The sequence below is a fragment of the Bidens hawaiensis genome, unplaced genomic scaffold (assembly GCF_021521415.1).
Source record: "Bidens hawaiensis isolate Kalapana, Puna unplaced genomic scaffold, B.hawaiensis_p1.1 tig00011744_1, whole genome shotgun sequence".
Lineage (NCBI taxonomy): Eukaryota > Viridiplantae > Streptophyta > Magnoliopsida > Asterales > Asteraceae > Bidens > Bidens hawaiensis.
In genome coordinates, this window is record NW_027491930.1 from 484,024 (window position 1) to 499,887 (window position 15,864).

The following is a 15,864-nucleotide window of genomic DNA, read 5'->3' on the forward strand; positions in this document are numbered from 1 at the left end:
ATAAATCATTAACTAGCGTGATTTACATGTCTATTTGTGCATCCTTTTTGCGTCAAGATTAAAATATGTTACTTTAACTTAGTAACGCATATATGGCGGTCATATAACACTATATACACTACACTTTATGGATGATTAATAAGAGGATGAATAATATAACTCACAACAATAGCCATTTTTATACCATATTGAGAGAGAAACAATCAACTTACATACAAATTTCATATCCAAAATAGTCAATAAAAGGCATTACAAAAGCCTCTAATAATAGTTGCAACAAAAATATGTAACCAAATTCAATGAAGACAAGTAAAGTAAATATTCAACAACTTCTGTTTGGGCCTATCCTTTGGTGTGTGATTTCTCTTCTGCTGATCTTAAACCCTCCATCTTCAAAGTATGAAGCAAGAAATCACTCCACGTGTCAATGGGCCCAGGCAAGCACCAATGCACACAATCATTATACAATGTCACATTCTCATTGGGCCAATGTCCATATCTACTTGGGTGTCCATCAGGCCTCAGTAACATGGCCTGTGTTGTGTCCAAAAGCCTATACTTTAAACCTTTACTTTTTCCCATCCTTTCACCCCTCTTAAACTCTTCTATTTGTGTCATATACAACTCCAAATTAACACCCTCTAAAGTTATCTCACTACTCTTAAATGGCATCTTCCTCACACAATCTCCACCACTATTCCATTCACCACCCTCAAAATGCATCGGCGCAAACGTTCTTAAAATCGTTATCCCCTTAAACTTATCTCGGCTGTTGATCGCGTTAAACGCAGTCCTTATCGCCTTTCTATAGCCAAATGTCATTGGGTAGTCAGTGATGTTCTCTAGCTGACAGAATCTGCAACCAACAAGCTGGCGGTTGACATAGTACAATGCTGGCCGCCAGAACCAGTGGCCCGCATTGATGATCAAATAGTTAAAACCATCTATTTGGGTTGTCCATTTCTCGTCAAACTCGTCTAGGTAGAGGTTGAACAGGCCCGTGTGGGTCGGCCCGTCGGAACTAGCCTCTTGGGCTTTTACCAAAAAAGGTGACCAATATGTGGCTAGAGTGAAGTTGTAAGACACATAGTACCAATGTTTGAAGTTCTCGTCTTTTGTTGCTGATTTATCGATAGGATATTCCACCTGGGAATATTCAAATTAAATAATATTAAATTAATTTAATATTGGTCTTCGAAATTAAAAGGCTAAATTATTAATACATAAAAGATAAGATCTAAATTATTTTTAATATTTGATAAACAAATCCACTACACACAGACATGGACTACATGTTTGCCAGGAAGGTTATATTCAAATTGTCACCAACTAATTTATATAATATAATCCGGATCTACAAAGTTCTAACTTCTAACCTAATCATAAGAATATATTTTGTTATATTTATTCATATATGCTTCAAATTTAATAATAATAAAAAAAGCTTTATTAAATGTTTGATAAATTATATAGGGTAAAAATATATTTATCGCCAAAAAAGATTTTCTTTTTTATTTGAATAGTGTGACATGGACCTTGAAATAACAAGACATATCATATACCAATCTAAACAAACTTTTACAAAAGTTTTTTGATTGGAATTTGATAAGAAAATTGTCTAGTGTAAAGTAGAAATTTATTTTTTTAAGGAAAATATCTAAAAAAAGGTATCGTATTCCCTTATAAAGAGTGGTATATACTTCATTAAAATTAGAGATGACAAACCAGTCCGAACTTGGATACGAACCTTAAATATTTATGATGGTATTCGGATAAAAACCAGGTATTAAATTAGTTTTTAAAGTTTGTAGATATGCTACGAATATGATATTAGGTGATACCAAATATCACATGCAAATGTATCAATTTTACCACAAGAACATCCCCGTATATAAGAAAAAGTTTTACAATCATGTATAAGAGTAAGCTAGATAACCGATACTTGATCTATTATGATCTTTGCTTAAGATTTTCCACCTGTCACCGCAACATGCTATTTATTTTAATTATATTTTGTCTTATAATTAATGTTAAGTTAATTTTAATCATATACAAATTATCAACTTCTTTATATATTTGTTTGTATATCCATAAAATTTGAAAAAAGCATAATAATTATTGAAACAAAACAATAATAAAAAGACAAAATTCGTTACGAATAATTATATTTCACGACTCTTCTTTTTCAAAATGTGTTTACTTTATGCTACTTACTTTCCTCACTCAACACTCAACCGCTACACCAAAAAACCAGCACACACAAATATATATACACATGTATTACATAATATATTATTATATATATTATGTACATTACGATGATCAAATTAGTTTAATGTGCAAGGTGTAAATTAAATAAGTAAGTTACTATTTGATAGCTTCTTACTCCTTCCTTCCTTCCTTCCTTCCTTCAAGAGTCTAACTTTAACTCGGTCAGAGACAAACTGTATGTGTTTGGTTCATTTAAAGAACTACTCTTAGTAACTCACGAAATCTTTTAACGAGTAAGTTTTATAACCATATCAAACCATTTAAAGGCTACCTTACTGGTTCAGCATTGCCAAAATGGAAAGTTGAACGAAACCACATCATTTTAGTAAAGTAAAACAAGTAAACAACTAATCATAAAAGTGAGGAAAGGACTAGTTAAAAGATATTTGAATGTCAAATGATTATGATGAAACTCGATGAAAATATGACGATAAGATCTAAAAATATGAGAACCAAATGTTAATCATATATAATCCACGTAAGCTCGGGCCCACCCATGTGCATAATTTATGCCATCTAAACTCTTGGATTATAAAACTATAATGAGTTCAAATTTGTTTTTCCTTTGTCCATTCTTCATTTGTCATTTTACGTATTTTGTTATTTTATTTGCTTCTAACACATATTTTCTTCACACACATATATAATGTATATAAAAATAAAATAAAAAAAGTAACGTTCGGTTTACAGAAATTAAATGTTTTAAAAATATTTGTTTAAACTACTCTTTCACCAATACCATCTTAAAGTCAATATCCACCCTACCTAAATATGACCACCTGTATATATAATGGAATATATATAATACTATCTATGTACAAAATTGGAAGATGAGGGTAATAAAAAATTAAAAATGTCTTTTATTTATATATAAGTATTAACAAGATTGTCACCAATAATATATTTACAAATTGACTGACACAACACAGACCCTTATTAAATAAATTAAACAAATTGTAAAAAGAATAAAAAGGTTATAATTTCAATTAAATTAAATTAAATTAATTTTACGAAATCTTGATAATTAAAAAATATATATATAATTAATGATGTAGATAAACTTACCCTGGATAGCATGCAAATCAAGGATTGCATTTGGTTTCTACCCACAGAATCACCAACAAAAGCCAAAGACTTATCTCTCACAATCTCCAAAAACTGATACGGGTTGAAAACGGGTAGATCACACCCATCGGGTTTCCACCTCCACTTCATGAAATCCGAGTCGGGTCGTCCATACTTCTGGCAGTTTTGGTGCTCATGGATCGCCCAACATGTCATGTTATTATAATACGGAGCGTGTGGGTTGGGGACCCATTCACCGGAAAACACATCACATTTGTGGTGGTTGTCGTTGATGGTGATGACTTCGTCTTGAGGGTGGTACACCAGCGAGGCGGTGGAGTCCACGGTGGCGGAAGCGTGGGTGGTTGGGTACCGGTGGAGTGGGTAGTAAAGAGGTACGACTGTGAGGATGATGAGTGCTAGGGTTACTAGTATTAGGGTTTTGGATGTGCTTCTTAGTGTTGTTGCACTTTGATGGTTAATATTCTTCCCATGAGGAAGCTCAGCCCCTGTCACCTTCATTGAGAGGGAGACTCAGAGAGAGACACACAGAGAGAATATATATATTTATATATGTATATTATATATCATTTGAGAGAAAGAGGGGGGGGGGGGTACAAGTCCCAAAAAAAAGGTGGTGGGGGTTTCTATTTTATGTTATGGAAATCTTTATTTAAGTTTTTATACAATTTAATTATGTGTGACATAATTAATAATATTCTTAGTTGATTATGGAAAGATACGTTATTCAAAAAAATAATGGAACAATAAATGATGTGGGTAGCAAATCTTGTACTTATTATGTGTTTTGTTGCCGTTCAAAAAAAATTATGTGGTTTTGTTAATAATTGTTATAGGAACAAGAAAGTAGATTTAAAGGAATCAAAGACAAATTTAATAACGTTTTAAAAGGGTCTAAATTATGCATAATATATACTTTTTTTAACGGTTAATGAAAAATTTGCTGGCAAGTCGCTAAACACAATATTACAATTTACAACCGCCAATGTTTAATATATAAAAAGGAAAAAAAAATTGTCCAAAACAAACACACGAAACCAAAACCTAAAACCCCACCTAATTACGCTTGTGACAACCGAAAACTATACCACTCCCGACTCCTCCCACGAAAGCTTTCCTTTCTTCCTCTATTGTATATTCAAAGAAACCCAACACCTTTACCTCATTTAGCAAAATAGAAATTTGAATCAGAGTCCCGAAATGAACTTACGCGTTCCTCTTTTTCCATGGACACCAAATCACGATCAAACGTATAGCTTGAAACGCTTTCGCTTTCTCTTTAGGGAACGACGAAAACTTGTGCAATACAACTCACCTTGGAAACTAAAGAGAAAAAGAGTAATTTTATACCATTGGATGATCACACTACACATTGTTTTGGCCATACCTCATTAGATGAACAAGTGTTCTACCCACTCCTCCACTTTGCCATATATCGAACAAACTTTGGACCTTAACATAATATTTCGCTTACTAAACGCGTCAAATGTTGGCAACCGACCTAGAGCTGCGCGCCAAGCAACAAAACCTACCTTCATTGGGACAAGTCGGTTCCAAATATGGACTCAAAAGCGGAGATCGAGTTCAACACTAACCGGGCCTTCAACCAAAACACTTGAAGCAACAGCCTGATTATTATTTTATTAATGCGGAGATAATAGTATTTTTTTTTTTTTGAAAAAGAATAGCTTTATTTTAATTTTCTTTTACCTATGGCAGCGACTTATTGTTGCCATAGCATTTCCACAAATTTAACCCACTTCAACCCTAATTAAACACAACTCCCCAGCTCACAAAAACACTTAGCGTTCTGAACACATCCGCATAGCCACTGCCTAAGACCTCTCTGCCGTTTGCCGCCGCCGGCACACCAACCACCGCGAACCTCCACCATTCCCACTGACGTTCGTGCCTGCTCCTCCGCTGCCATCTCCTTTGCAAGTAAGTAGTTTATGCCTTTTTCTTTAAATTAGTTGATATTTAGCTCAAATTAGGTTTAAATTAGTGATAATTTGGTTTAACCTAACTTTATAATGTAATTAAGTGTGTATTCGAGTGTTTAATAATCAATTCTTGGTAGCCTAGGTTAAATCTGTATGAAATTGGAAGCTTATCAGAAAATTAGGGTGCTTGAGCATTGTTAATCATTGCAATGGTGAGGAAGAAGTGGTTTTGGGGCGTGAGTATGTATTTATTTTGATGTTGGATGTTTTATCGGGCACATAAATGGTTGGGTAGTTCTTCGAATCAATTAATCTAGGTTTTATCTGAATAAGTTTATATATATGGTTGTATGTGTATGTCTTAGGGCCAATGATATGTATATACTGGATGCTGTATGCACATGAATATGGTTGTGTAACTATAACTATTTCTCTTTGGTAATGGGATACTCAAATAGAACCAATAAAATTTGTTACTGTGTGCAGCTTTTTGAGCTTGAAAGATGGGAGTTTCCATCAGTGGGATGTTCAGGTAAGTCCTTAGTCGCAATTATCTTTGGGTGTTCAATTATTTTAGTGTTTATGTTGATATTAATGCTAATTACTATATTGAGTGTTCATGTATCTACCATGTGTTAATAAACTTATTAGCATATGAAACCGGTTTTGAGTTTCTAATATAGGATGATTTGTAGCCACTGCATCTTTTTACAGAGCATTGCAAGGATGCTTACTGGACATTACTAACACTATCAACCATATGCAGTTCTTGAGGTAAGATGTTAATCTCCTTAGGATTTCATAAGATAGCATGTGACTGGTCTAATATTATACTACTAAATGCATCATGAACCGTTTTGAGAGACGACTTAAGATTGATGTATTTGTTTATTTATTTGGTGTGTGTTGTGTTGTGATTATACATGGATTTAGGATATTTTGAAAATTAGGCTTGAAGATGAACACAAACTGCGTGTTGAAATGCTTCAACCAAACAAACATCTTTGGTAATTTATTTTCAAATACTTATGAGCAAAATCAAAGATACCTGCCATCTACTCATTTTAATTTTACATTTTACTAATATTATTTGTGTTTTTTATTCCGATTTGTATTTCTAATTGTTGAAAAGGTTTCTAGACCACCTCCAATTAAAGAAGTCAAACTATCCTTGAAGATGGAGGACTTTAGAGAAGCCAAGAATGAGGTTCTTTCTTTGTCTGTATTTATTACTTCGAAAATATTACTTACCAGAGGAATACAAATTCTCATGGACCTCATGTTTCCACTACTTTTCATCATATAGGTATGTTGATTGTCATTTGAGAGATTCACAAGATATATACACTTAAAACATAATTCTTTAGGAAATGCCATATAAAGGGAGACTTTTAGGATGGTGAAACGAAAAATATGCGCCATCGAGTCAAGATCCAGGCCAAAGTGATGAAAATGAAGCTCATTCTTAGTTAGTTTGGTTTATTTGAAAAATTTTGTACAAACATTTCAGATATTTTGATTGGGGTTAGGTAAACTATGTTGTTTTACACGTTTCTAATTTTAAATAGTTGTTGAGTTACAGTTTTGTTGTTATTATTATTATTATTATTCCTTGATAAACCTGAAAATATCTAAAAAAATTAAAAATGCACCCTTTAACGACGACATTTAGTTGCTAAAGAGCGAATTTATTATTTTATTAAATTCCCTATAGCGACGACTTGTGGTGGCAATAGGTAAATATTAATCTCATTAAATCTTTATTTTTAATACTCAAAAATATTTGCGACGAAAGCCTATAAAGACGACTTGTGGTGGCAATAGCAACGACCCTATAACGACGACCTTCAGACCTATAGCGACATCACTTAGGTGACGACAAGCCTTGCAACGACTTGTCGTCGCTAAAGGATTTGGCGACGACAAATCGTCGCTATAGGGGTGAAAATTTCGTCATATGAGACAAAATTTCTTGTAGTACAATATTAGTGTCTTTAACTTATTTGTAAAATCAGGTATGAAAACCTGTCTTGCTGTGGTGACACAGCAACGCGAGTTCAATCTGCATTGCTTAGGAAGGCTCATTATTGACATTAAACGAAGAAAAATAAATGAGTAAATGCCGAAAATAACTTATGACAAAACAAAAGAAAAACATATTTAACACGATGTGTTTTCAGTTGCTAAAACTTGCTCGTTGCAAATGGAAATCGTTGCGGTCAGTATCATTAGGCTTGTGATGGTACCATAACTAAAGCCAAAAAAAAATATATTCGGAAAAGCCCAAATACCAAACATTAACATATTTAAAAAGATAAGTTAGAAGCGGCACCGGTATAAAGCCCAAATAATATATTGTCTTCGGTTGATAAAACTACTCGTTATGGCCACGATTAGTTTCAAATTCAGTCGGTATCAGTTACGTTGTGACACTACCATAACCAAAGCAAAAAAAAAAAACCATTCATTAGCGGCCAAATACCAAAAGTTAACATATTAAAAAAATTAATTGGGAACAACATTGGAACTAAACCAAAAAAATTAAATACGTTAACATCAGCCAGCTTATTAGGTCCTTTTTGATTAGGTTCGTTACGGTATCGAATATAAACCAAATTATAAATCATATAAACAATAAAAGCAGATAAAAAGTTCAAAAGTATAACCAAAAAATATAGGGAAAAGAAAAGGCAAATTAAAATATTAAAAAAAATTGTGACACCAAATCATCTTATCTTAAATATATATAAACGAAAATTTTAAAATCTCTTTTGTTACTCCCTACATTCTTTCAAGCCACCATATTGTTTTATTTGTAAATGGAGTTTTCTCATGCATTTGACCCGAATCATGGGTATGGGTCTCACCAAACACAGATAGTGCTTAAACAGGTTGTAACATCTCATTAAATTAGAAATTAGTCTCACCAAATATTTGATATAACATACTACAAATTAATATACGATTTTTTTAAAAAATATATATATTATTATATATATATATATATATATATTAAAAATCAAATTGTAGTTATTTCACAATAAATACCATTCATGAAATAGTATAAGAAATAAACCAATTAGTTCTTCAAATATGTGCTAAGACTTTTTCAATGGTAGTTAATTAATTTTCAAGTTAGACGCATCTCTATAGCAAACATTTATTTTCAAGTTTGATTTTAATATCCTTTTTATTTTCATAATTAATTTTTAGCATATATTATTTTCTCTTACAAATTTTAAAACACCATGTTTTTTAAAATTCCGAATATACGGTTAGGAGTCATGACATGCGTATTTTAATTTACATTTCAGTATGATCATCTACCATAGTCGAATTCCGCCCTTAATGACGCTGGAGTTGCAATGGCTTTAACAATTGTCATTTATTGTTGACTATTGAAATCGACCGCCCGGCAACGCGGTGGTAAAAAACCTTGTTTATAATTTAAAAGCAATTCTATAATAAAAAGAATAAGTGGGTAATGGGTCTCACCAAACTCAGATAGCTTTCAAACCGGTTATAGTATCTCATTTATTTGTGAAATCTTTTCATCAATAAATCTTAAGTATATTATTAACTTTATTCTAATAAATAAAATTAAAATCTAAAAATATAATATTAGAAGAACAAAATAATATAAAGCAGTCTTATGTAATACGGAAGATAAAAACTAGTATATAATATAACGACACAAATACTATTCACACTAAGAATCGTGTACAACAAACATGTACGCATCCTCTTGCACTTTTTCAAAAATAACTTGTTTCTACATCATCATCATCGTACTCAGTATATCTCACCAATAGCAATGCTATGGTAGGGTCTGAGGAGGGTAAGATGTAGACAGCCTTACCTCTATCCCATAGGGATAGAGAGGCTGCTTCCGGTGAGACCCCCGGCTCGAAAACTGAAACGTCTTAACCATTTGAGCTTGTCAGTTTTTTTTTTAACTTGTTTCTACAATAAATCGATATTAATGAAATTATTAATTACATAGAAAGTTATGTAGCAACAAACAAAATTCAAATAAGGTACGAGAACATAGTTTGGATAATTTGACTACCATGAAACATCATTTTGTCAATATTTTTCATCAAAATATATGTTGGTATATTTTGTACTTTGTTGATATTTTCTATTTTCAAAACATACAAGTGCTAAACTTCATTTTTACTAACAAGCCTTATAAAAAAAGAATGTATAATATTCTATATTTGATACTTTAATTTACGTGTTGCGTTTTATTTTAGTTATTAAACTATGCGTAATGTTATTAAGTATTTTGATTTAGTTATTGAAGTGCTATGTTCGTCTCAATCACTTGATTGTCTACGGTTCCGTTGTGTGTGCTCGGGGTAAAAGTTTTGTGTTAATGTATCGCCATGCTATAAAGTGTTTTTATTTAAGTTCTTTTCTTTTTAAGAGGTAGAATAGAATAACCCGGTTGAAGCGTAATGATCATACGTCTGCAATGCATTGTCTGTCCCATAATGGGTCCCATTGACCCATTCTTCTAGCATATCCCCGCAGTCGATGATTATTCATCGCGATTACCTTGACACCAAAGAAGAGTTCGACCCACTGCTTTATTGTTTTTTATCAAGGTAGTGTTTAAGTATTATCATGTGAATTCATATAATTTAGGTGTAAAACTATTATTAAAAAAAGTTAGTTAATATTCTTTTTCCTTTAATGCTAAAAAAACTCGGTTCTTGTAAAATGTTAAAAAAAACAGAATGTTTTAATTACCCTTTTAATTTATAACATAAAGCATCCAAATTTGAACACTAAACAAAACCTTTATTTAAAACAAACTTTAAAGAGTAATATAAACTAAAATCATACTAAAATCATCATTTTCGGACAGATAGCTTATCGCGCTAATCTCATACTCCCGAAAATGTGAAGCCTCACTGCAAATGATTGTTGAATTTGATCTTTGGGTAGAAGTGTTTTAGAACACAATGATAATTGTGACGTTTAATGAAATGTATGATTATCATGATGGCATATTTTGTAAATCATCAGCTAGAAATTGTGTTGTTTTCCTCTTCATGAAACGGTATAGGAACAAAACTACATGGACAACTTGTCTATTTATTCAGTGGTGGCTTTGAGAATTCACATGTCTCGGCTGAGCCAGAAAAACTATGTTCATATAGCCTTAACGAATTAAATAATGTAAAGAGTGAACTGTGTCGGAGACAGCGGGGCAGACGTTACACCATTCATGCAGTTCGCTTGTAAACTATTTTTTTAAACAGCAATTAAAGTTATAGCAATAAACATAACAGTTGGCAAAATTATTGTATTAGAAAGAGTTTATGAGATACCAAATAGCAATAAACATAAGATTTCAAGTATTTAAGAAAATATATATACACATAATATCCGTAATTTAAAAAAAAAATTGTGCCCCCAAGAAAAACGTGACATGGTCGGGCACCTACATTGCCCACCCTCAGAGCCTCTGTAAAATTCCTAAAACTTCCATGCCATTTTTGCCAACTTTCAAAGTTTAGGGACCATTTAGTCATTATTCCAAACTTAAAGTTTAGGCACTAGACTGTAATTTTTCAAAATTCAAATGAGACGGACTGTCTTATTATTAGACGACCCGTCTCAAATATAACATGGGTGTTAGGTTATCATTTGTGACGGGGTGTCACAAACGCCTACAATTTTGAGACGAGGGTGTCTCATCAGCCTACAATGGATGAGACAGACCTTCCCATTATTAGACGGTTTGTCTTGCCGACCAGATCGGCAAGATGTGTCATAACTCGTCCCTAACGTGGCAAAACCCGATTAATGAGTCACTAGCTCGTCTTGGCTTATAAAAAAGGAGTTTTTGACGCCCATTTCATGCACCACGCATCTCATAATCATTTCACACTCAAAGATTAAGCAAGAAAGTTGTTCTTAGTGTTCTTGAAGTTGATAAGCAAGTTCAAACTAGTTAAAGTGTTCTAAGGCAAAAGAAAGGTGTTGATCAAGTTCTAGGAATGTTAGGAGCATTCACAAATCATCTTTAGGCTCTGGCTTAGCTTGGAAGTAAGATAGGTAAGTTCAAACACTCGTTTAAGTGAGTATTCATGCTATTATCAATCAAACCTCAATAAAAATAGTTTACAGAAGTTATAAAAGTGTTTCTATACATGCATAAAATCATAGAACACTTAAACAATTGTTAGAAAGATTTTAAATTCATTCTCAGCCTTTACAGGCCACATAGTGAGATTTGACAGACTGCCTAATCATAATACGGTCCGTCTCATCTCAAATTTTGATATGGGTCAAAATTCAAACTTGTGACAGCCTGCCACACATATGCGGACCGTCTCATAATGATACTGTCCGCCTCATTTTAAAATTCATTATTTTAAAGGAAATAAAGTTTTGAAACTATAAACCGTACCAGTCTTTATAAACAAGGTTTGAAACAATAAAACCAGGACAGTGTGGTCTATAGCTGGATCAAGAAACACCATCCAGGTATTTATACAAGCCTATTTAATTATAGGTTATCATCATTTATTCACGAAGGCTTTCAAACGAACCACCGATGGTACAGCTGAATACGTTAAACCTTTACAGACAGTTAAAACAAATACTCTATAAGATGAACGGGCTGCTTGTCTTAAAGAGTCAGTCAAACATTTACATATGATTACGTGATCTCTAAAAAACATTATAATACAAAATAGAAAATAAAAGCAACTCAGACCGATTACACATGTGTTTGGATCGAAACATAACTGACCACAGCAGGTATGCTAAAGTAAGTCATAACCAGTTCTCAAACGAACTTCGTGGCTCGGAGAACCCTTAAATTGTGTGTGTATGGCAGTGGGGCAAATCCCGAAAATAAAAGACGTTTCCGCTAAGCTTATACAGAAAACTATATTTGTATTGTAATAATAGTTTAAAAGGTTTTAAAGTCAAACGTTTCATCAGCATATTCACTGACGTAGTTTTCCCTCATATTTCAGTTAACTAAGTTATGCAACCATAGCAAGGATTAGAAGTAATCATGGAGTTAGATGCTCGATTGCTCGCTTAAGAAGATGGCTCAATTTTGATAATTAAAAACCCTTGTAACACTATGAAGCAATATTTTGTAAACAATTACTCGGGTATTTAATCCCCAAGAGATTTTGAATGTAAATTAATATTTTATAACTAAAACTCTTCCGCTAAAATAAACCCACAACTCTAATATATTACAAAAAATAGGTACTAACGGATGTCACACTTCTAGGCCCTAAGTTGGAGTATGACAACCTCCGTGTATTTATTCATACATTTTGATTGGATAAAATCTTTTAGGATATTCGGGCATCCTAATTAATTGTTATGTATAGGATTTATCGTCCATGATTGTTTTTAAAAACATCTTTAGCTAAAAATGCCATAGCCTAATAGTCACGGTTAGTTTGATACAAGACCCTTGTAACAAGAATAACATGATCACAAGCTGATTCCCTTGTTCGACAACAACATGTTAGTTCCATAAATCAACTAGACATTATATGTACCTCTCTTATCAATCCCAAATTTGTGTTGATCAATATTGGTAGCCATCCTTCTCACACCTTTTGAAATTGGTTCCTAGATTTACCGTTTTCCGTTTGGTAAGTACACGTGCATATTTACTTTTCCTGTGTCAAGCCGTCGTTACCCATGGCCCAATAGCCGCTACCACTAATTTTCTTTGATCGCCCACCATCGCGGATCTCTTTTCGATTTGTGCCTCCACCTCTTGATTGCGGTCCATCCGCCACTAATCTTCTTTGATCTTCGAACCATCGGCGATCGCATTCCTCCTCGAAATGTTGGTCACGTGTCTTCACAACCATTTGTTCTGGCATGAGCGTCTGATTTTCTATCACACTGACTCTTATGAATATCTGATGGAATATATTATTAGGGTTTACTATTGTATAATTACAATGTATAATAAGTGATATTATTTGTTTTGTTTTTTCTTATCATTCATATTGTATTTCAGTATGGAGTTAATCAAGAATATACGATATGCCACTGTGTTTTCATTATCCTACTGATACAAGTAGAGTTTTTTTACCAAACTAGTGTAGTTGGTAAAATTATTTACCTTTAAAACTTAATTACCAAAATGGGTATTTTAATGGGACCCACCACCCACTCCATCTTCTTCACTAAACCCATTTTCCCTCTCTCTACCTTGACTACCACCAACTCCGATCATTAACATCTTTTAGTTTGTTTAATAGCTGGATTTCTGACCCAATTGCCTGCTTCATCATTAACACCATCACTTTCTTTTCCGTTTTCATTAACCACACCTAACTAGCTAGCTTCATTCAAATCACTCATACCAACCTCCACAAGATTTAACAAAAACCACACACCAACCATGACTCCGGTGGTGGTGACACCTACCTCTAACTACACAGCCGGTCAGTTTGGTGACACAACTTACAGAAAAGCCTTTGTTGGTGGGTTGGCTTGGGAGACACAAAAAGATACCATGAAAACTTACTTTGAGCAGTTTGGTGAGATCTTGGAATCACGGATAAGACCACTGGCATACGAAAACGTACTTTTAAAACGTAGATCGAGATAGTTACCTGTTAATTATCCAAACAAGTAATACAAATACGCAGATCAAGATAGTTACCTGTTTGGAGAACTTCGGTGACGGACTGACGGCGGCTAACAGAGTATGGTAACCGGTGGAAGATTATTGGTGGTCGTCGGATTATTTGATCCGTGGTCAAGGTAGAGAGAGGAAAAATGGGGTTAGAGGCAAGAAAATGAAGTGGGTGGTGGGTCCCATTAAAATACCCATTTTAGTAATTAAGTTTCAAAGTACATTACTTTGTTAAATAATTTTGCCAATTATACTAGTTTAGTAAAAAACTCGATACAAGTATCAAAGATCATTAAAAGTGGTAAAACCAAAAGGAAAAATTCTAATAATTGAGAGTGAAAATGCCGATTACTGTAAGGTTGGTGAGCAAGAGGCAAATAAGCAAAATGGTGGATAACCAAAGGCAAATAACATAAACGTGGCAGTATAAAGACTAAATTGTGTAAAACGAACCATATACGTGTAGGTTTTTGGTTTTTCTAAGCTTTTTTTTTTTTGTTAGTCTAAACATAAAAAATTATTTGTATTTGCTACTAATATACGATGAATGTGACATTGATGCTCTGAGTTGCATGTTTTGAAAGTTTGAACTATGGAAAAAGAGGTTCATCCGACATCGGTGGAACAATGAGTTTGAAGTGGATTTATGAGTGGGAGCTTATACATAAGTGTATTCTTGTATAAAAAACACATCTACTGGCAGTTGCAAGGGTACAAAGCACTCGACGCGTCCGAGCACGTGACCATGACCATGACCATGACCATGACCGAGGAGCGATGCGCGTAATGTGGCATTTTGACGGCACACTTTGCATGCTCATGTCGTCGTTTAGGGTCAGCTTTGGTATTTTTTGACTAATGGATCGTGAGTGCATGTCTAACTCAGGCGTGACCATCCAAATTCCATCAGTTAGAAGAGTTTATTCGAGTATTCAAGTCCCATCATTGTTGCATTGAGTTCGGACTTAATTCACAAATTAAAGTGTTAAATGTTGTATCGAAGGAGTTGATAAGTATCCAACTTAAAAAGTCAACCCCCCCCCCCCACCCCACACACACACACACACACACACACACTTCTCTTTGTCTCTTTCTCCCTCTCTAACCCAAAACCAATTATAGAAGACTGGAAACTGATAAGCTGATAGACTGGAAGCAAATGAATTAAAACCCCGATGCACCTTTATTATTTATGATTATCAAACTACGTGAAGTTAGAGTTGTATGTAATATACTGATCAAAAGTCTTCTTTAAAAATTTGTTGATAAGAATGGTCATTTAGATAAATATTTTTCCTGCCTAAAACAAAATCCATATTTAATTCAAAGCTAAATAATAAATAAGAAAAGCCTAAAATTGAAACGGTATTCTTTCAATGATTTTGCATCTTCTAAAAGGTTTTGTGATCTTATTTCTAGTAGCTATGAAAGCTAGTTTTAGCTATGAAAGCCAGATTCAAGTTCAATGATCATTTCCATATTTTACAAGTCGAAAGTCTTGAGGGGTTTCCGTTATGCAATCAAGTCGACCACATTTGTCGAAGTTTTGTGGTTGTCGGTGGGATTTGCACCTAATTGAGTTTAAAAATGGATTATGATATTAAGATAAAATAATAAAGTTGCCCTTGTATATTGGACCTGCAAGAATATAATAAAATAAATAAAAGTTTCAAATCATTAATTATGAAAATAAGCACATTTTCTAATGGAAATATGGAATATTTAACGCGTTTGAAAATATAAATATTCTTAGTTTTAATTTATCAAAAAACTACCCTAAACATTTGTCCCTTTCTTTTAAATGTTTATTAATTAATAAGGAAAAGATGAGAGATGCTTGCTTGAGATCTGGACATAGAATATTTAAAAGTTGTCTCAAAGTTCACACATAGTTGAACTGTTGAATATTATTGAAAACGTTTA

At 33.3% G+C, this 15,864-nt stretch overlaps 1 protein-coding gene across 1 annotated transcript; it reads right to left on the reverse strand.

Annotated features, from left to right (window-relative positions):
• Positions 1-177: 177 nt before the first annotated feature.
• On the reverse strand, positions 178-3,887 carry LOC143538887 (protein trichome birefringence-like 19). The gene is made up of 2 exons (XM_077032334.1): positions 3,337-3,887; positions 178-1,146 (listed from the first exon to the last, which is right to left on the reverse strand). The coding sequence occupies exons 1-2, from the start codon at positions 3,856-3,858 to the stop codon at positions 343-345; spliced, it is 1,326 nt and encodes a 441-aa protein (XP_076888449.1). The 5' UTR covers positions 3,859-3,887; the 3' UTR covers positions 178-342.
• Positions 3,888-15,864: the final 11,977 nt, after the last annotated feature.

Excerpts from the sequence above, each read along its gene's own strand:
- LOC143538887 (XM_077032334.1), bottom strand. The coding sequence starts at position 3,858 with ATGAAGGTGACAGGGGCTGAGCTTCCTCATGGGAAGAATATTAACCAT. Across the intron at positions 1,147-3,336 it reads TGATTTGCATGCTATCCAGG|GTGGAATATCCTATCGATAA; the intron begins GTAAGTTTATCT and ends GAATATTCCCAG.